Source organism: Brachyhypopomus gauderio, chromosome 7, assembly GCF_052324685.1.
Source record: "Brachyhypopomus gauderio isolate BG-103 chromosome 7, BGAUD_0.2, whole genome shotgun sequence".
NCBI lineage: Eukaryota > Metazoa > Chordata > Actinopteri > Gymnotiformes > Hypopomidae > Brachyhypopomus > Brachyhypopomus gauderio.
Window position 1 is genome coordinate 12,197,066 of NC_135217.1, and position 22,143 is coordinate 12,219,208.

Below are 22,143 nucleotides of genomic sequence, written 5' to 3' on the forward strand. Positions count from 1 at the left end.
ATGTATGCCCATAAATTAAGAGATGCAGACATCTGAGGAGAAAGAAGTCTTTCTATGAACGAGTTCTGCTGGGGCAGAGAGACCAAACATGTGTGTGTGTGTGTGTGCGAGTGTGAAAGAGAGAAAGAATCTGTGTGTGTGTGTGTGTGTGTGTGTGTGCATAAAAGAGAGAGTGAGTGTGTGTGCATGAGAGACAGAATGTGTGTGTGTGTGTCAGAGAGAAAGAGACAGAGACAGTGTGTGTGTGAGTGACAGATTGAGAGAGAGAGAGAGAGAGAGAGAGAGAGAGAGAGAGAGAGAGAGAGAGAGGAGAGAGAGAGAGAGAGATACAGACAGACCGACAGACAGAGAGAGAGAGATACATGCCGTGAATGAATTGAGTGTGATGTAGTGAACAGATGCTCTGGACACAGTTGCATGGTTTGCTGCCACGCACACTTCAACAGAACACACTCTGCTTCGCTTCTAGAAAGACACGAGCCCACCACAACATTTCATCAAGTCACACATGAACCAGGGGCTGGATCCACCTGGAACTACCTGCTCTGCGTAAAATGTGATGTAAAATGCATTATACTTAAATTAGCATATGAAGATGTTAATGACTGTGGTGGCTGGCTGTTCTAACATGCATGCAATCAACAATCCCTCTTCCTCTCTCCATTATTCTAATCCTCCCCCCATCCCACCCTCCCCCATCAGTGGTTCAGTGATCCTACAGGGCCTGGACGTCTGCGGCTGGCTTCTGTGACGGGCAGTACTGCAGGGATTAATAGCTCAGAGTGGACTGTGCTAAAAAGGATTTCCTGCCCTGGTTTGCTCTGATGTGCAAGCAGCAGTCCTCCAATATACATCAATATAAATGTGCACATGTGATTGACCAGTAACCACACACACACACACACACACACACACACACACACACACACACACACACACACACACACACACACACACACACACACTCACACACACTCACACACACTCACACACACTCACACACACTCACACACACTCACACACACACACACCCCTTCATCAACCACAGCCACAAATGAATATACAGAACTTCCCCCCACATGACCGCCGCCCGTCTTGCTTAGCCAATCACACCGGCCCGGCTCACCTATGCGTGTGCAGTTGTGGGCGATGGGCGTGGCCGTGGAAGCCCGGTGCGCAGCTCTGGCAGCGCGTCCCCGTGGTGCTGTTGCTGCAGTTCAGGCACAGGCCCGTGTCCGGGTGGCAGATGCGAGGGGCGGAGTCCGGCGCCGCGTTGCCGCTGCAGTCGCACGGCACACAGATGCTGTCGGCATTGTAGAAGCCGTCACGGCACTGCTCACAGTTGGGGCCCTTGTACCCCGGCTGGCACTGATCGCACACCGGCTGGCCGGACGAGTCTGCCGGGCCACACAGAGAAGGGTTACGCACCGAAGCCTTCCTCACCGGCCTGGTAACGCCGACGCCATTTACTACTGGGCCACTAGGTGGCAGGACCACAATAATATACAGCAGGAGGGGGGCAGGCAAGAGGAGCGCAAACCAGGCACGGCACATTAGTTACTCTGTCTTCACTGCCTCATAGCCCAGTTTATCTAATCATCTTTTCTAATGGACTCAGGAGTAATTCACCATTAAAAACTCATATGTGGGAAAAAAAAACTGTTCTGATTAAACTGAGAAACACAACTGGGAAACACAAGCCTGTGAGCTGTTTGGCAAAAAGCAGGAAGACTGTAGTTAAACATGAAACACAAGAAATTAGTACATGGGCTCAAATTACAATGAGGTAATTAGTTATCTGGTTTACCAGGATGTGCTACCATTAGCAGCATATATTGGTATTACGGCCATTTAGGTCATTTAGATTAAATACAGTCCAAAGTCTCAGTTTTGGGGCTGGGTATCTACCATTTTTAGGCCATCCACCTGTTTGTTTATATAAATGACATTTACATTAAATATACAAAAGGAAATATGTCTGTTCTTGTTTGGCACTGCCAAATACACTGTAGGTAAAACAATTCAGAAAATTAACCTAGCATTCCAGCTCTAAGGGAAACATACTTTAGATGAGATCCTCAGAGGGGGATTAAGTCTAACAGCAGTCCCCCTAACATCAGGCAAAATGCTACACACACATGCTCGTCAGGGTCTCCATGAAGAACCAAGGATGAGAGAAGATGGGAGTATCTCAGGACACCAGGGGACTGCAGCAGAGGGATTATCAGATTAAAATATGCTGCTGTGCAAGGCTGCAGAAATTCGGTAAATCAACAATTTATTCTGAAGCAGGTCCGTGACTCAACATGGGGCACCAGAAAATAGGTGTTTTCATAAACTTGTGTGGCCTCGAAAAATTAGTTCCACCATCTCGTCCTTAAAAACGTTATCAGGGAGGGATTTTTCTACACTAGCGACTGATAACTGTCGTAGCAGGATTGCCTCTCAATCGATTACAGCCCCACTTTACTGCCTCCTACAGGAACCCCCCACCCCTGCTTAGATAAAACACAGATGGTGATTGTGCCAGATGCACCAAGCTGTACACAGCAGTGATCTAGAGGAGATGGAAACGTTGAAATAACACACACGGCTCGCAGATGGCTTAATGAACACCGTTTTAGAAAGAGAGAGATGGGAGAAGTGATTCCAGGGTTAAGGGAAAGAATCAATTTTACAACATGCCACACAGAAACAGGATGAAGTAAAGAATAAGAGATGAGACCAAGGGGAACAAGAGAAACCAAGGGAACAACATTCTAAAAGTCAATATAACTTTATAAATGTCAATATAAGACAATAGATATCAATATAACATAAAAAATGTTAATAACATTGTAAATGTCAATATAACATTATAAATGTTAACAGACATGTCATAACCCCCCACAGCACCCATCATCTACAGAGCAATGAACCCTGTCGCTGCTGCGCCACACAGCCGTGACCCTGAAGCAGCAGTGTGGATGTTCTCTGTAGAAGGTCCATAGAGGGAAGCCCAACAACTCCACAAGCAGGTCCGAAAAACACCTCGCGGTCATGCGGCAGAAACCACGAACAGATGCGCAGGCAGACATGGACGTGCACAGAACTCTGGTGAGGAGGCTCGGTTCAGCCCAAACTCTCTAGATGGAGGTCTTCCTCTCTGAATGGAGGCAGAGCTGTCATACACAGAGACTACCGTGGAGTCCCACACCACCGTGTCCTGCGTGATGTCCCACTGGTTAGCTATGATGGGGAGGTTTTGATTAGTTAGCCATTAACGGCAGTCACATGGCAAGTGGCACACCGTTACGCATGAACGCATGCACACACCAACCATCTCGTTAGTTACCAGCTTGTTAGTTACCAGCCCATTAGTTACCAGCTCGTTAGTTACCAGCTTGTTAGTTACCAGCCCATTAGTTACCAGCCCATTAGTTACCAGCTCATTAGTTACCAGCTCGTTAGTTACCAGCTCGTTAGTTACCAGCTCGTTAGTTACCAGCTCGTTAGTTACCAGCCCGTTAGTTACCAGCCCGTTAGTTACCAGCCTGTTAGTTACCAGCTCGTTAGCATGAAGCACAGTTCCCTGCACGAACATGCACATACATGCAGAACAGAAGAGTGGGTGTTGTAAGACCTGCTGAGTAAGACTGAGAAAAGCCATCAAAACTAAACAGGAAAACACAAATATCTCTGTAGAAGGGCAAACGTTGCTTCTCATGATGCTTAATATGTCATTAAGGCAGTCACACAACATTGTTCATCCACACCCACACACATACACACCAAATCCAAAAGATCACCTCTCGATCACAAAAGGTCATGCTGACACAGCCAGCACAACACACAACACACTTCACCGTTTCCACCTGCTCTGCTCCTTCCTGTACCCCCCCCCCACCCCCACCCCCACCCCCCAAAACCTCCTCCACCCCCGCTGGTGCCTCTACTGTGCTACGTCAGAAGGCTGGGGGGGAGATGCCCTAATAAACAGAGTGCGCTGGCCCAGAATGTCGAGGCAACGGTAAAGAGTGAAGACGCACGTGCTGTGTCACACTGGCGGGGAAGGGCTGAGGAGAGTGCTAATCTTGAGGAGAGTGCTACTCTTGAGGAGAGTGCTACTCTTTATTTAATGCCCCCACCTCTCATCTTTTACTATCTGTTACAGAGCCAGACACACCGGTTGATCCTCCAGACACTTTTCCACACCGACACTACACCGGAAAGGAAATACCTGCATACCTGCTAGACCTGTATTTGCAGCTGGGAAACAGATTTATGGCCCTAGACATTTGACACAAAATAGAAATAAATAAACCAAAACAAATAAAACCCAAACTAACTGACTCCACGGACCGAACTGGAACACACTGGCATTCCTTCTCCTGGTGACCTCTCCATCCAGGGTCATGACACTTCCGCCTGACCCCACCACAGCACCTCCGCAGGCTGAGCTCACTTGAACCAAGCATCAACACCCAAAAACACAAGTCTTTCATTTAAATTCAAAAGGCATAGCAGATGGTGAACTTGGTAGGAAAAAGTGTTTAGCATTTATAAGGTATAAGGGTCTCATTCACCAAACTCTGTGACATGGTACAGTGAGCCAAATTCCCAACAGAATAATGGCCATCAAAGGAGAATAAAAATGATAATGAATAACCATGTTTAATGAATATTTAAATAGGGGAGAGGGTATAAAAATTCACAAACCTCAAAGTCTATGTGACTAAAATATAATTCATATTGACAGATGAATTGCCTTTACAATTAGCTTAGACAAGTATGTCTGTATGTGTGTGTGTGTATGTATGTGAGGGTGACCATGCCTGCCTTTGGTAAGTCTACCATGGAAGCTTTTGATTCAGCGACGATACTGAACATAAGTGACACAATTTTTTGAGGCTAGCATTCAGCAGAATGACATTCATACTAATACAAAAGTTGAGTGGCTTATTATTACTACAGGCAAACTGATTCTGCATAATGAACAACACTGTGCTCATTTGCAGACAATACATTATTCAGACATTACAACAAGCAACGATGAATTATTCACACCAAACAAATAAGATCTATTATGGGGTATAATTACAGTAGTTGTGTGTGTGATATAAACAGACCAAAGAAGCTTCAGAAGCAACCACTCGAGTAAACATTCACATGCACGCATGCACACATACACACACACTCATGCATGCATGCACACACATGCACACACGCGTGCACACACACTTTCTTAGCTAGGCCAAACACTGCATGGTTTACCTGCAGGGTTAGTGTTGAAACTGCTATGAATGCTGGGAGCTATAAAGGGGTTGGAGGGGTGAACAGTGCTGACCCACATTTGGCTGCGACATGGGAGGTATGAGACCGCAGGCGGAAGGCACACTCCCCTCTACTCCCCACCACTCCCCCACGCTGCCCCCCTCCACTCCCCTCCCCTCCCCACGCTGCTCCCCTCCCCCTCCCCACGCTGCCCCCCCCTCCACTCCCCTCCCCTCCCCCACGCTGCCCCCCCGTCCCCTCCCCAACGCTAGCCCCCCTCCACTCCCCTCCCCTCCCCCCCGCTGCCCCCCCTCCACTCCCCTCCACTCCCCACGCTGCCCCCCTCTCCTCCCCACGCTGCCCCCCCTCCACTCCCCTCCCCTCCCCACGCTGCCCCCCCTCCACTCCCCACCCACTCCCCACACTGCCCCCCCCTCCACTCCCCCACGCTGCCCCCCTCCCCTCCCCCACGCTGCCCCCCACTGCACTCACCTCACCTCCCCTCCCCCGCTGCCCCCCTCCACTCCCCTCCACTCCCCACGCTGCCCCCCCTCTCCTCCCCACGCTGCCCCCCTCCACTCCCCCTCCCTCCACTCCCCACGCTGCCCCCCCATCCCACTCCCCCACCACTCCCCACACTGGCCCCCCCCTCCACTCCCCACGCTGCCCCCCTCCCTCCCCACCCCTCGCTTGCCCCCCTCCACTCCCCTCCCCTCCCCACACTGCCCCCCCTCCCCTCCCCACGCTGCCCCCCCCTCCACTCCCCTCCCCTCCCCGCCGCCCCCCCTCCACTCCCCTCCCCTCCCCACACTGCCCCCCCTCCCCTCCCCACGCTGCCCCCCTCCACTCCCCTCCCCTCCCCACGCTGCCCCCCTCCCCTCCCCCCCTCCCCACACTGCCCCCCCTCCACTCCCCTCCCCTCCCACGCTGCCCCCCTCCACTCCCATCCCACTCCCCTGGTTACTCCCTTCCTGTTCCCAGCCCACGCCTCTCCCTGGTCCCCCTCGCTACTCCCCTCCTGAGGGTGAGCAGTGGAACAGGGGGTCTGGGTCAGCTCGGCGGTGCTTAACGAGCTGTGTAATTCCTTCCTCCTCTCATCACAATCTCCCATCCAGCACGCGCACTTTTACACTTCAATGAAAAACAGTGTCGGTTTTCACTCTGACTAGACTGCTATAAGAAACATATTCATGTTCTCAGGGGAGATTCTTCTATAATGAACTCAACGATAAGGAAACACTTGCCCAAAGCATTTCCAACTTCTCCTGCTTTCCATCTGTCCTTTCCCGTGTAAGCCATCTCGAGTCTAGCTAGAAACTTTCTTGTTTTAGGGCACTCCACCAGGGTAAATGTGAAGTCCTGTGTAAATCCCAGCGACCGTGTGTTGTGGGTTCTCCAGCTGAGATCTTCTGTCCCGCTCCCAGACGAGCCTCACTAATGAAGAACAAGGCATAACGGGAAAATGTTGACTAACAACCCTGGTGTGCCTCCCTGCTCCTCACGCTCATTAGCAGGTGCAGGATGTTAGCGTCCCGCAGGCACGGGGGTCGGGATAAACACGACCAAGTGTGTGGGAGGAGCCACATACTCACAGAACCCACACATGAACCTGAACTTAAACGTGTCTGGCCAGTGACACGGGAGGTGGTGTCAGGAGGACAGCAAGGAGGATCCACAGTCTGTCACAGTCACAGGAACGAGTGGGAGTCCAAATTTACTTTAGTATCCAAGGAGACTACAACCTTCTGCAACTTGTATCCTTGGTGATAAGGACTTACAGAAGAGAGAGATTTTGGCACACAACTTGCATGAATATTGCATGAAAATTGTACTCCATGAGAATTTACCAACTTTATAACAATTTGATATTATTTATAACACATTTAGACTCCACTACTTTTGTGCAAGTTATTATGGCAAGTTCATAACGTGATGTGAACTGAAATATCAACATTGATTTTTATTATAAACATTACACTAATCTTTAAAGTTTACACATACAAGTTCTTTTTTTTTACTGTTTTTAAAGTTGTTCTATGAAACACTTCAAAAACTGGCTTTCAAATATCAACAATAATATTTTACAGTTATTTAGTTTTGGTTATTTAAAGTTATTTTTAATTTTACTGAGGGATTAGTGTACATCTGCCAATCCCCAGTTGAACAGTGAGCTAGGATCAGAATCAGACTGTCAGACAGTTATGCAGGTTATCCCCTTCTGGATACGGTAAACAGTTCAGACGAAAGGTGAGATTTGGCTGAATCAGAACACCACCAAGACATCAAATTGAGAAAAAGTTGGTAATTCACAGACATGACTAATGTGATGAATCTATTATCATGTCAAACAGCCACATGAACGTTGGGTTTATTCATTAATCTTATTCTTTAGACATGTTTAGTATGTGTAGTTACAAATCACCTGCTAAAACTCATTATAGATGTACATTCAAAGGTAAAAGGCATGAGGAGCATTAAATCGGCCCAACACGGTCATGTAACCCAGGTGAGAGCATCAGTTCCAGGAGCACTAGCGTCCCCTTTGTTACCGCAGTTTCAGTTTGACTGGGAACAGATGAACACACTGTACAAGTCTCTGCCCTTTCAGTGGCTTGCGTGGTAATTTCCACCCCCAGACCTGTACCTGAACCCAGCTGTTTCAGAGCCTTGCTGTCATCAGCAAGCCCCACCCACTCAGGGGAGGAGGGGGGGCAGGAACAAAGACAGAGAAACAGGCAGTCATAGAGAGTGAGTGAGCACAAGATGAGATGAAAGCATGATAGAGAGAGACAGAGGGACGGTGGAAAGAGAGTGAAAGTGAGAGAGAAAGAGAGGAGAGAACACAAAGTTCACAGTTAAGTGAACGCCTACTGAAAAAAACCCTAGTAAAAACAATAAAACAGAGACCGAGAAAGAGAGAGGAAACAAAATAAACACAGGAGGGAGGTAAAGTGTGGCCAGGCTGCGTGAGCCTGCAAACTCCTCCTCTCACTTCCTGTCTCCACTTTTCATTAGCAAACACTGCAAGGGCTTCTTCCTAAAGACAGAAATAGCCCTCCGACCCTGTGTAGGCCCTTGGGAGGACACGTCAGGCTTCCCGGAAATACACTCCTCCATCGCTGTTTGCATTGCCACCCCAAATCCACCTCCACAAGCCAGAACGACGCGAGACACTTGCGTAATCAGGATCGGACAGCTGCGACTATCTCCAACTAACTAACAATTTTTCCAACCGAGAGAGTTAAGCTAACGCCCTAGGCTAATGCTAAAGAAAGTGCTGGTTAGGTGGCTAGGCTAGGCTAGGCTGGAGGGGGTACTCACCGAGTGTGCAGCTGCCTGAGGAAGTGACACTGGAGCAGGGGCAGGGCAGGCAGGTGTCGTTGGGGCCAGCGCCAGACTCCCGGTAAAAGTTGTACTTGCACTGCTCACAGTTGGGACCTCTGGTATTGCCCTGGCAGTTCAAACATATGCCTGCGATAAAAAGGGGGAGGGACAGAGAGAGGAGGAATTAAGTAAACAGTGGCAAAGCTCTGACTGACAGCTTTTTGGTCCTATGGTAAAGAACTGTGGGGGGTGGAGGGGGGAGTGTTAAATGTTGGGGAGGTCAGAGTTCATTAGCAACGCAGCTAAACAAAACAAACAGAAGGGAAGAAAATGGAAGAGGAAGTTAAACTGAAAGTCTTCGCACGTGACCGTAGCATATAAAGGAGGTAAAAGCAGGAACTGGCATACGAAGCTCACTCAAGCTCACTCAAAGAAGCCACAGCTCTGGGGCAGGACTGCAGGACTGAGGCAAACAATATTTACTGACATCAAAGGCTGAACATCCACAGTCCCACAGTCCCACACTGACTGTGTGAGAAGACGGAGTCCCGGAGGACTCTTTTCTTTAGACTCCAGAGTTCGGCACACTTCGTTGAAAGTATGCCATGTTCTATGAAATGTAATAAAAAAAAATTGGAGCTGTTAATGAGGGATTACATCATCCTGTCAGAGTGCTGCTGGGGGAAGTAGACACACACACACACACGCACACACACACACGGATGGTGTAAACATACACACACACACACACAAGTGCACACACGCCCGCAACCTGAATGGCATTCCTCTAGTTATGCAACTGACCTGACATGCCTGGGCATCAACACAGCAGTTTCTAATTAGAAAAAGTGGACCAGCAGACTACAGTTAGGAGGTCTGCTGTGATAAGGGAGCACTACTTTGTGAGCGAAAGCTAAATGAAGAGAGGGAGAAGAAACAGAAGGAGGGAGAGGAGAAGCAGAAGAGGCAGAGAGAGACAGAGAGAGATGAATGGACAAATGGAGGAGGCAAGGAAGGAGGAAGAGAGAAACAACAGAGAAAGGAGAGTTGATGGGAAACATCGAGGAGAGAGAAGGAGAGAATAAGAAAATGCATGAATGCATACGAGAGAGAATAATGGTCCACAAGACACAGAGAGGAAAGGGCAGGATGGGGCGATTCTCTTGTGGTGAGCCCAGGCCCGCGGCCCCAGGCCAGCTACTCACATGCTGACCAGCACCTGTCCTATGACCGTCTGACTGCACTTCCCCACGGGACATTAGACTTTTCATAATCACCCACTCCTGGGCCAACTCTCCGTCCTAGCAGGAGCTCACAGGAAGTGATTACCTCGGAGAGGGGCAAGACTCACGCCTCCAGTAACAGGCACGCCAGTGTGTTTGGAGCAGGAGAGAATGCACTACAGAGGATACAGATTTGAAACCGTAATAATAAATAAATAAATAAATTGTGCGGGGTGTGTGTGTTGAGAACTGATTCATGCGTGTTTATCATTCTTGTGTATTTGTCTCTGGAACATGAAGGGAGAAAGTGATTGGGGGGGGGGGGGGGGGGGGGGTATATGCGAATATGGGGAACGTAATTTTCGTTTTGTTCAGTGATGGATGGAGATGGTTTTAAAATGTACCATCTCTCCTTAGCCAGCGTGTGGTCTCTATATTGTAAGAGCAAACAGATGAACCGAAAACACCACGTTCTCCTCCAAATCGAGGACAGACCAGTGCCAAACAGAATAAAGGTACCATGTTGTTCATCCCATAGGCCAATTAACTAACTAAATACAGACTTGAAACAACATTAGTCATCTATCATCAGCCATCTCCTTTGACTAAACAGGCCTCGATAAAGACCTAAATAAATTTTTCAGTCTCAGACTCTGACAATGTGTGTAAGTCTACCAGTACTAGTATCGCTCGCCACATTAGCTTACGCATTAATCTAAAAACACAGGGGAACAGGGCTGCGTGAATGTTGCAGCTTGTGAGTTTTCTCACAATCTACCATCTAAAACTGCCCACTACACATGCACATATTTGGGTCCATGTATTGGTCTGTATTTGTGGGTCTTGTGTCACTGCTGTCCAAATTAAAACTGCCTTTTTGTCTTTGTTGCCATGACTGAAAACCTTAATGAATACATTAGGCAGACCAGCGTGCCGGAATACATCAACAACACGCACGCTCACTTTCTACTTCGATGTGTTCATCGAAAGCAATTAAGTAAACCCATAATTCTGGGGTGCTTCTCGCATGCTGAGGGAAAGACTATGATAACTCATTAATTGCTTAGAAAAAGGTATCATCGTGAATAACTCACGACATACTATTTGAAACAAATTGTAAATTTGAGAACCAATTTGAAATGTTTTAATGCTTTGTATACATCTGGATATAACTCCATAATATAATAATATAATAATTTCTTGCATTTTATATTGATTAAATGTTAATTATCGTTAATTATCATCTTTTTATAAATACATTCTATATTTAATACCGGTACCTTCAATACCAATACTGGTAGCACCAAATCAGCTTATGGAATTGTCCTTGTTAAGCCCATCATGTTCCTGGTGCATTACCTTTGGTGAAATGTGGTATTAGGAATGTCTGTACAATCTTTACATTTTCTATAAGACATTCCCCACACTCTCTATATGAACAGGATATAAACTATATATCTGTAACATGAATGGATGTGGAGATGTGGAACCAGTCATCTAAGTTTACTGTGATAATTACCTACATATGGTTTTCCATCAGGTACCAAATGTTTGGATCCGAGTGGCTGTTGTGTGGCCCTTGAGTCAGAGTGCATACAGATCTGTGAAGATGAAACGCTCTCCGTTTCCTTCAGCCATTGTTGACACAAACGCAGGACATCAAAGCTTCTTTAGAAACCAAATGAGAATCAGCCTTCTGTCTGTGCGGGGGCGAGGAGAGGCCGCACTCACAGCCCAGGGCTCGAGATCAAAGAGCGCCTGAGCACAATCGCGGCATCGTGTCCCCCTGCAGCGCGGCCTGAGAACGGCTAAAACAAAAAGAATGCGGCTGATAGCCGCCCCTCGGTCCCGTGGGACGAGTGTTATAGCTCTGCACGAATCCCCCCGCAGTGGGGACAAGGGTTCGGTCCGTACACGCATGGTGGACAGTATGAAGGATGCACATTTGGAAGTGGAAATAAATTGGTGTGTGTGTGTGTGTGTGTGTGTGTGTGTGTGTGTGTGTGTGCGTGCGTGCGCACACAGTCAAGCACTAAGCAGACATAAAGTACATATACATGAGCATGAACACAAAGACCAACACAAGTGTGTACAGCATTTACTCCAATGGCGCAACATGGCGACTCTATTGCTCCATGTGAGAGAGAGAGAGAGAGAGAGAGAGAGAGAGAGAGAGAGAGAGAGAGAGAGAGAGAGAGAAAGATAGAGATAGAGCATGCTAGCACTGTTTTCAGATCAGTTCTGCGATTGGTCTGGTGATGGCTGAGGTCAGACTAGGTTAAGGGGGAAATGAGCAGAAGGGGAGGGTCTCACATTCAGCCCCGCTGATCTGTGTGTCTGCGTTTTATTAAGACTGCATGTGGTGCGAGCTGGTGAGTTTAATTATTAGGAGAGGTGTGTGAGTATGCTCATGCACATAGCCACACGTGTGTGCACGCACACACACACACACACACACACACACACACACACACACACACACACACACACACACACACACACACACACACACACACACACGGAACACACATAGAAACTCCTGTATCCTTCAAAAGCCTTGCTTTGGGAAGGCGGCCGTCCCGCGCCTGCCAGCATCCTGTGAGGAGCAGGCCGGCTGTCTGGCGGGAAGAGAGACTCAGGGAGAGGACTGGAGCACAGCCAGACTCGGGGGCGGAGCATGGGGTGTGCGGGGGCGGAGTCCCGGGCTGTCCAGGCAGCAATTCAGCGCCTCGCTATAAATTTCAGTAAAGGAGCTGGCTGGCACTTGTGTGCTGGACATTATTATTACAAAATCTTACTTGTGAAATCAATGGTGTGCAAATTAAAACATTATAATAAGACAGCTTGGAAGTCCCATAACCTGGGATTTGGTCTTTCTGGCACACTGCCCGGGTCTGAAACTCACGTTCTATCTCTCTCTCTCTCTCTCTCACACACACACACACACACACACACACACACACACACACACACACACACACACACACACACACACACACAGTCACTGTCCTTTCATTACAGTTCAAATTCTGCTGCACCAGGGTATCAGCACCCGCACGACCTGCACAAGGTTGGGCAGAGGATCGGACGTGCGGATAGGGGGTGGAGCCAGAGGGATCTGTTCCATCTTCCCGGACAACGTGACTCCACGCTGTGTCACTCTGCCCAGGGACACTGGCAATCACTCTGACTTCCAGAAGCCTCCAAACCACCAACTAAAGCTCCTTTTGCATCAAGTCAAACTCAATATCCCCACATTATTTATATTGTGTGTTTTACCTGTTTGGAACATTACTGAGCAGCAATACTCTGTTTACCAGAAGTTAAAGCAGTAGGTTACGTGGTACATACTTAAGTAAATTACAAAAAAAGTGCCCCTCCTGAGCAGAGACAGCGTTCCAATAATCTCCCACATCCACTACCTACTTCTCCTACTGTCCTTTTCTACAAGGGCCTGGAAGGCCCCATCTATATTAATGGGAAAGGGAGCTGAAATTCCTTTATTATTATCATTCCTGTACACATTAGAAGGTTCATTTTAAGAGGTTTTATAATAAGGGCTTAATAGGAAGAGAGAAAGATGGAGAGGGGTAGAGAGAAAGAGAGGGAGACAGTGAGGGAGAGAGGGAGGGGGGAAGAGATGGAGGGAGAGATAGAGGGACAGAGAGGGAGGGTGGAAGAGATGGAGGAAGAAAGATGGAGGAAGAGGGAGGGAGAGAGAGAGAGGGGGAGAGGCTGGGGGGAGCAAGTGAGCGCCAGCCACAGAAACAGACAGAGAGAGACAAAGACCAACAGAGAGAAACAACGACAGAAGGAAAGATGGAAATAAAGCCAGACAAACTCCTCAGACCGGAGTATATTCAGCTGAACACAGAGACCACACACTCCTTTCAGAGTGGGGAGTTCATCGTGGCCTCTGCCCCAGACTGTGCTTCACGAGCAGCTGTAGCTCCACATTAACTGGGCACCATCCAGGACTCCAGTGAACTGGACGTGAGACCCAAACCACAAACAAGAGCAGCTGCACCACAGGAGGAAGGATGAGATCTCCTCCCGAACGATTACTGAGCCCAAACGGACGGAGAGATGCAGATGGATGCGTATACAACAACACGCAGCAAGGCGGGAGTGTGTGAGGGAGCTGCTAGGCTGGGAGATGAAGGGAGACTGGGGGCTGTGCCAACATGGATCGATTAAGCCTCCCGCTGTGCGGCGTCAGCACGCGATACCAGCTCACACCTCCGCACCACAGCCTAATAGTGTGGAGTCCCGGGGAGAATGAGGGACAGACACCGGGTCAGCGTCTGGACGCACAACGTCTTAAGCTGAAGGAGAAGACTGGCTCTCCGTGAGCAAACACTGCTTCCACCAGCAGGACGTGCGGGTCCGAACTAAGGCTCAGCTCTCTTACTCCACTGTTGATCACCATGTCCTCATTAGCCAGAGCTACAGAGACGGCTCTCCAGAAATAGTCATCAGTCCCATATATAACAGCCTGGGGCGGCATTGACAGGGCTCACGGCACAACCCTGCAGCCCCACGTGGCATCTCTACTCAAAATGTCTGTAATTAGTTTGGAAAGTTTGGGAAAGAAAGGATAATGTCCTTGTGTGTGTGTGTGTGTGTGTGTGTGTGTGTGTGTGTGAGAGAGAGAGAGATAGAGAGAGAACAAAGAGAGAGAGAGAGGTGTGTGTGCATCTTTGGGGATATGTGTTAATCTGTGAGGGTGTATTTTGATCTTTGGGTGTGTGAGTGGATCTGGGAGTGTGTATATGTGTGCAGTGTGGGGTGGGGGTGTATGTGTATATCTGTGTACATGCATGAGTCTATCTATGAGTGTGGGTGTGTGTATATCTGTATGTGTGTATATATAAAAATGTTTACATGTGCGTGTATTTTGTGGGTGTGTGTGGATCTGTCCAGATGTGTGAGTGGATCTGTGGGTGTGTGGATGTATGTATCTGTGTACATGTGTGTGTGTGTGTGTGTGTGTGTGTGTGTGTGTGTGTGTGTGTGTGTGTGTGTGTGTGTGTGTGTGTGTGTGTATCTGTGTATGTGCACGCACGCAGGTTGGTGTGTATCTGTGCTGGTGTGTGCGTATCTGTGCAGGTGTGTATCTATGCAGGTGTGTGTGTGTGCAGGTGTGTGTGTGTATTTGTATCCGTATGTGTATGTGTGTGTGGAACATCTGTGTATCTGTGTGGGTGTCGAGCTGTGTTGGTGTGTGTGTGTATCTGTGCAGGTGTGTGTGTGTGGGTGTGGGTGTATCTGTATGTGTATGTGTGGGTGTGTGTGTATATGTGTGTGTGGATCTGTGTGGGTGTGAGTGTATGTATCTTTGTGTTGGTGTGTGTGGATCTTTGCTGGTATGTGTGTGTGTGTGTTGGCATGTGTGTGTATCCTCTGCAGATGTGTGTGTCTGTGTGTGTATGTGTGGGAGTGTTTGTGTCTGTATGTGTGTGTGTATCTGTGTTGGTGTGTATAGATCTGTGTGTATGTATGTGTGTGTGTGTGTGTGTGTGTGTGTGTGTGTGTGTGTGTGTACACACTCACCTGACTGTGTGTCGCAGTGGCTGGTGTGATTGTTGCACTGGCATGGCTGGCAGCCTGCACTGCTGAAGCCGTAGAAGCCTGGGTGGCAGTCGTCACACTTGTCTCCGGACACGCCCACCTTACACACACACACCCCCGAGCTGTGGCACGGGACATGCAGAGAGACACAGCAAACATGGGAGGACAGGCCGTTAGCACACATTACAGCAAACATGCCAACCCTAATAAGACAAACCACACCCGCACGCAAAAACGTAAACACCAAGACAAACCACACCCGCACTTACAACATTATTCAACACTTCATAAACAAAAGCGAATCATTTTCCCACGAGAAGCACTTTTTGAGGTATGTGGTATGCTGTGCTATGTATTGGGTACACTGAAGCAGATTCCCCCTAACTACCGAACACCATTAGCAAGACCGCGGAACCGTTTAGTATGGGACAAGCTGCTAATGAACACGAGGCCATACAACACATGCTCTTGTGCAAAGGTACGCTACACTGGTTCTGCATCACTCCCTCTCACTCCAAACCTACTCAGGGAAACCCTCCCCAATTGAAGGAAAAAATTCAGGCAAAAAAGATTCTGCAAACAATGAGGTTTTTTCTTAAACTGAGCTGTCAAACCAATCACACCATTACTCAATTGTGGTTACCCTTCTGCACTGACCTGAGGTCAGCTCAGCATTTCCCCTGCAGTGGCTAAGGGTACAGCTCACCATGGGAAGGCTGGTCCTAAGACAGAAAACAGAGGCTCGCAGCGTACAGCCGGGCTGCGACTTTGAACCTGCCTGCACCCCGGATGATCCATTTTTTCTCCCTTGCTTCTTAATGAGGAAGAAGAGGCTTCGTCATCCTCAGTGAGGGAGGAAGTACATCCGATCTTGTTCTCTAGCTGGAGCTGTTCACTGACAACGCTGCACGTCGAGTCCTGCACCAGAACATCACGTTCATTCTTCATCCTTTATGAAGGAATTTACCGTCTCTGCAGGAGAAATTCATTTTAAATGTTCCTGCTTGGGCTCATCGATCTCACTGATCGCTAATGTCCACTTTTTCACTTTCAGTGTAACTCTTAGTTTAACTCTCTGGTTGAGTCTCTCACGGAAGGGGAAAAAAGATCTTTTGTCTGTATTTCAAAATCCAATCCAATCTCTCTCTCTCCTTTACTCTCCCTCTCTCCCTATCTGTAGTAAAAGTGTACAGGTAGTAGAAAGTGCAGTAAAGTACATAAGATTTCCAGAGAAGCCACATTCAAACACATATATCCTGGCATTTTTATATATTGTATATATTTTTATATTGTATTTTTAACAATGATCCTTGTGGTTTATATTTTCCCCCAAAGACTTCTACAATGAAATTTAATGGCAAGTTCAAGGTGGCAAGTTCAATGCTTTATCAAACTCATGTGAGCATCCTCCCTTCAATGCTGGGAGTGTTTAAATGCTAACAACTGTTCAAATTGTCTTCATTTGAAATTAAGTTAATCAGTACTGGTGTACCTCTGTATTTTGTTGTAAATGGATGGATTTGTGTGTGTGTGTGGGGGCAGGTTTAGGGACAGTAAAGTCTCGCAGACTGCAGTCATTCTCAAGTTAAGACTGTTTAAGTGCCCTTGTGTAATGCAGTGAGCCACAGAGTCACCCAGCAAAATGAACAACCTGTGATTAAAGCTGAGAGTATTCTCTGAGACCCAGACACAGACGAACAAGACAGAGTAGCACATTTCCCAGAAGGCCATGATGCTCATAAAAAAGTGTGGAATATCTACAATTATTCCTCACACACACACACACACACACACACACACACACACACACACACACACACACACACACACACACACACACAATACAAGCAACCACACACAGAGACATATCTAAATAATTCTATTGAGCTGAACTGAACGTACCCCCCGCGGCTACAATCATGGCCGGTTGGAGCGGTGCTGTAATGGGCCCGTTGTCCTGCTGCTTGGGCCTGATGCTGCTTCTGTGATAATAACCTTGAGAGGCTTTCACCCTAATGATACATTACTGTGGAAGAGGAGGCCCATTAAAAACGCAAAAGAGATAAACCAAGCACATCTCGAAGACCAGTCAGCATGTGCACACACACACACACACACTCAGACAGGCGCTGGAGGAAAGCTTCCCCACAGCTCAGAGTTGCCCGCACAGAAAATAGTCAGAGCCAGGAGCCAGGGGAGAATCGCAGCACACACACACACACACACACACACACACACACACACACACACACACACACACACACACACAAAAGTACCTCACACAGCTCATTCTGTGTCTATGGGGGAGACTCATCTTACCGACTTGCTCTGCTTTGTGTGGTTTTAGGACACCCTGCTGTGATCAGTTAATAACTCTAATATCTTAGTCATGGCGGCTGAGTCCTGCGTCTCCGCAGGCCTGTCAGACAGCGTGTGAGAGGGCAGCTCTGACACCTTGACCCTCTCCAGTCCCAGCCTCAACGGCTCACAGGCAGAGGGGAGAGACAGAGAGAGTGGGAGAGAGAAAGTGGACAAGGGAGAGGGAGAGAGACAGAGACGGAGAGAGAAGGATAAGGAGAAAAGGACAGACAGATATGGCTGTGTGCCATCACCCGTGTAGACTGTATACACAGACAGTTGTAGCCACTCCCTGTGAAACACTTTACTGCATGTGGACTTTTCTAATCGTAAGGCTCTACAGAACTGCCCCCCAAAAACTGTTAAAATTACCACAACACTCTCAAAAGGCCCTGCGGATGAGGGGTGAGAGAGGGGTGGGGGGCACCTGTTTCCATGACAACACCAAATAGGATAACAAGCAGCTGCCCCTGGTACGATTAAAGGGATCCGGCGAGAGTCTGCCATAAGTCGGCACGGTAACAATCGCTGCACACGATGGCGGGAATGAAAACTAAAAACAGCCGGCACGGGCGAGCGCAGGAAGACGAAGGGCTGGAGGACTGTGGCACGTCCACACCACTTCACCCACCTGCAGGGGTCCCAGCGTAATCATCACGGCTGCAGGAGCACGAGAGGCTCCTCGGGAAACAGTTCAGCTTCAACAGCGCCAGAGATTGCAGCTGGTTCTCACCGGCACAGGAGGACGGCGCTCCGGAGTTGAACAGGCAAATCTTTCAACTCCGCACCCCGCTGTGGCTGGTCGGAACAGGTCTGTTTTTCACATTGAGGGGATGATTCTTACTGCTGTTGCAGGCTTTTTCAAAGGTGAAGGAAGGAAGACTCACGTTCCCCGTGATCTTATACAGCCCCAGATCATTGAGATGTTCCCTAAGCTCCTTCTGTGCAGATCCTGAACGGTGCCGTGTTCAAAACAAACATTCATGTATCTGACTCTAAGCTCTATGATTTGCAGTCATATGAAAGGGCCAAAATGTTATTTTGGAAGTGTTCTTATAAGGTATAGAAACATGTTGTAATTAATTGATGTAACGTGTCCTTAAATGTGCTGTGTTGATGCATCAGTTCTTTAACCAAAGGAGTCGCAGCCCCAGAAAGACTCGCAGCCCCAGAAGGACTCGCAGCCCCATTCTGGGCATTTCAAATGGAGGCCATGGTACGTCTTCTGATTCTCCTATGTGAGGGTGGGGGGGAGGGGGGTTTGTATGGCCAGGGCGACCATGGTGACCATGGTGACCGTGGTGACCATGGCGGAGCTGAACGTTCCGGATGCTTAAGCATGTCAACCAAACAGGACATGGCCTTACAAACAGAGACAGAAAGAGCAGGGTGGCATATATGTGAATTACATTCTGTGAACAAGTATTAGCTGTCTGGGTTACTGAAGGCACTGTGGTGAAAACCTGACAGCAGCATCTGAAGTAGTGAACAAAACTTTGAACGCTGGAAGAGACAGGCATGTCCACCTGAGGCGTACGACACAAAGCCAGAGTGATCAATAGAAAGCAGCCTGGGTGTCCTTTCAGGACCCAACGAGGACGAAGACAAAGACAATGTCTTGTCTCGGGACTCCGGTGCCTGTGATGGCTTTCTTCCTATCAACCCAGAGGAGATTTTTGGGGATGTCACAGGAACTGTCACAGCTCCGACAACATTTCTGAAAACTGTCAATGTTATCCAGGCTAGTATTATGATATAGTATTAGGATTCATTAATGGAGACCATTTTTACTGAGACTGACTGCACAATGTGTTTTTCTATACTGAAAATTATAGTGTTGTGATAATTAAAGTTCTGGTGCCAGAGGGGGCTGCTAAACAAGCATTTATATCCTGCCTCTATATTTGTTGGCATTCTCGTGAAACACAGCTTGCAGACGTTTTAGGAGGAGAAGATGCACACACAGTCCTTGCCGTCGTTTCTAAAAACCCCGCCACCAAGCGATCGCTGTTGAGGACTGTTCTAGAAGAATAATGACACCTTGCTTGACACTGTAGAGAGAGAAAATGCTTCAGAAATGGTGCTGGGGGGGGGGGGGGGGGGGTGCTTGCTGGGTGGAAGGAAGCAGTGGGCACAGCAGACAAAGAGGCTCTGTAGTGAGAGCAGAGCTGGAGAGAGGGAACAGCGCCTTCCGCCTACATACCAAAGCTGGCATGAGCGGAGCCAGAGAGCTTCGAGAGTGAGGGAGAGACTCGGAGGGACACATGGGGCATGGGGCGACAAGAAGCCCACCAAAGTGACTCTGATGGCGAGTGTGTGTGTGTGTGTGTGTGTGTGTGTGTGTGTGTTTGTGTGCACGTGCACATGTGCAGTGATCTGGGGAACAAGCTTCCCCCTCCCAAATCAATCATCAGCCTCCACCACCACCTCCACCCAGAGTCTGCAATGTGTGCCACGGGGTCCCGAAGTGAAACACGGAGCTATTTGTTCCGCCTTTCACAACGAGGAGAGAAATGTGCAGGGCCTTCGGGACAGGGGAGTGAGGTCAGCTGACCGGGGGCCGAAGGGTGCGGACGGGGGAAGGTTCTCGCGGTGGGCGATGAAGGTGGAGCCGACACAGTGATTTTGGTCACTGCGTGAGGAGGCACCATCAGTCTGGAGATGAGGCTATGGGCATGTGCTCCAACACAAGCCCAGAAACATGTAGAGGTGATTGAGTGCAGCCCAGGGGTCTGGAGAGGGAAGAGACCAGATTTCTGGATTGTCAATCAGGCCCATCCTTCCTTTCAGGCCAAGGTATGAGCTGCTTCTCTCTATGAGCAGAGTTAACAGGCACCATTAGGGTCTTAAAGTCCTCCCAAAGCACGATTCCCTGCTCTTGGAGTGCTAATAAGTTTGTGAATCTCCCCAGGCTTGAAAACATCTAAATCTTTCTCGCTTGTAAAATTTACACCATGCTCCTTTATTCAAAACTGTTAAGATTAACCAAAAAGAGATGGAAACCTCTACATACTTCATTATGTAGGCTTTGTAAATTGCATAAAAATTAATGTACTACCAGAAGTTACAATGCTGCTTGTTTGACACAGGAAATTCTTCACCAAAGCACCAAAGATTAAACTTTGTTTAGGGCACAAAGGCTGAATGAAGAACTAATTTAGCAGCCATGTCATTAATCATACTGAATCATATACAGAAAACAATTTCCAATCCAATTGTTAAATATACATGTAAACACTGTACAGATAACAGGTGGGGACACCTGTAACTCCTTGTGCGTACCATCACTGGTAAGAGATGGAACAGCATGTAAGGGTATCCAAACCTTTACTCTTCTAAATGAGGAAGGTGTACTAATGTCCTCTGAACAGCTCTGGGACAAGTTCTCCTCCCTGCAGCATTACACTGGAACCCAGCAAGGTGGGTCGGCTGCTGCCTCTCGTCTAGACTGCAGGTATATGGTACGCTGTCTCAGTTCCAAGGTGATCCTATTTGTGCAGCTCCAGTAAAGTGGGAAAAGGTCTTGGATCGTCCAGTCCAACATGACACATGGAAAGTGAGTGAGTGAGTGGAAATTCACAAACGTTATACAGTAACAGCGGCCAGTAGTGTCTGTCCGAGATAATAGTGTTGATCAGGTATACTTCCCTGGTAAGATGCTGCACAACAGGAACACCCAGCCGTTTATTGTAGCGTCTGAGACGCAGGATGGAAACTGAAGCTTTGTTAGATATGCTCTGGTCTTACACCAACATGGAGAGATTTTGGACATTATCAGAACAGATCACCTAGGCTCCCCATGTTAGGAGACGACTCTGTGCTGCGAAAACAAAGATACGCTCTTACATTTATCAGGAGAGCTCTGCTTGTTGCTAAATATGTATTGCTATATTGTGGAAATCACCGGAACTCTTTAACCTTTCTATATACAACAGAAAATGCTGTTGAGTTCCGATTTATTCGCAAGTTACTGGGGTGGTTTTCTTACATGCTTCAAGTCCGCACTGCTGCCCAGGCTTGTGGGAGGATATTAACTCTCTGACTCCATGGCCAGGGCAAAGGGCAAAGGGCAAAGGGGGAAGAGCATGTGTGACTGTGGACAGCCTTGAACATGCAGGCGTGGATCACTGCAGGGTTAGAGGACCATCTGCTGCTTGGCACACACAGGAGCTAGAGTAGATGCCCGACGCAGTGGGTGGGTCGGCACCGGCGAGCCAAACGCATGGGTGCTTATGCTTTCACTCACACACATGTACTCGCTGGGGCTCTTATCCTGCCCGGCAGGAGAGGACGGTAGGGTCACAAAAGTGTTCACATTAGAGTCTACAGCCCAGTAATTAGGACTAATGGTCCTCCATTAAAGGCATGCGTGAAAAGGACCGAAGGTGTCATAGTTCGCAAATAGCACATACAT

At 48.3% G+C, this 22,143-nt stretch overlaps 1 protein-coding gene across 1 annotated transcript in view; it reads right to left on the reverse strand.

Moving 5' to 3' along the window:
* Window positions 1–22,143, reverse strand: part of LOC143518895 (multiple epidermal growth factor-like domains protein 9) — a 53,982-nt gene that overhangs the window by 2,191 nt on the left and 29,648 nt on the right. Inside the window, 4 exon segments of the mRNA XM_077011771.1 lie at window positions 1,127–1,151; window positions 1,153–1,397; window positions 8,575–8,724; window positions 15,354–15,493. Of these exon segments, the coding sequence (XP_076867886.1) occupies window positions 1,127–1,151; window positions 1,153–1,397; window positions 8,575–8,724; window positions 15,354–15,493 (560 nt within the window).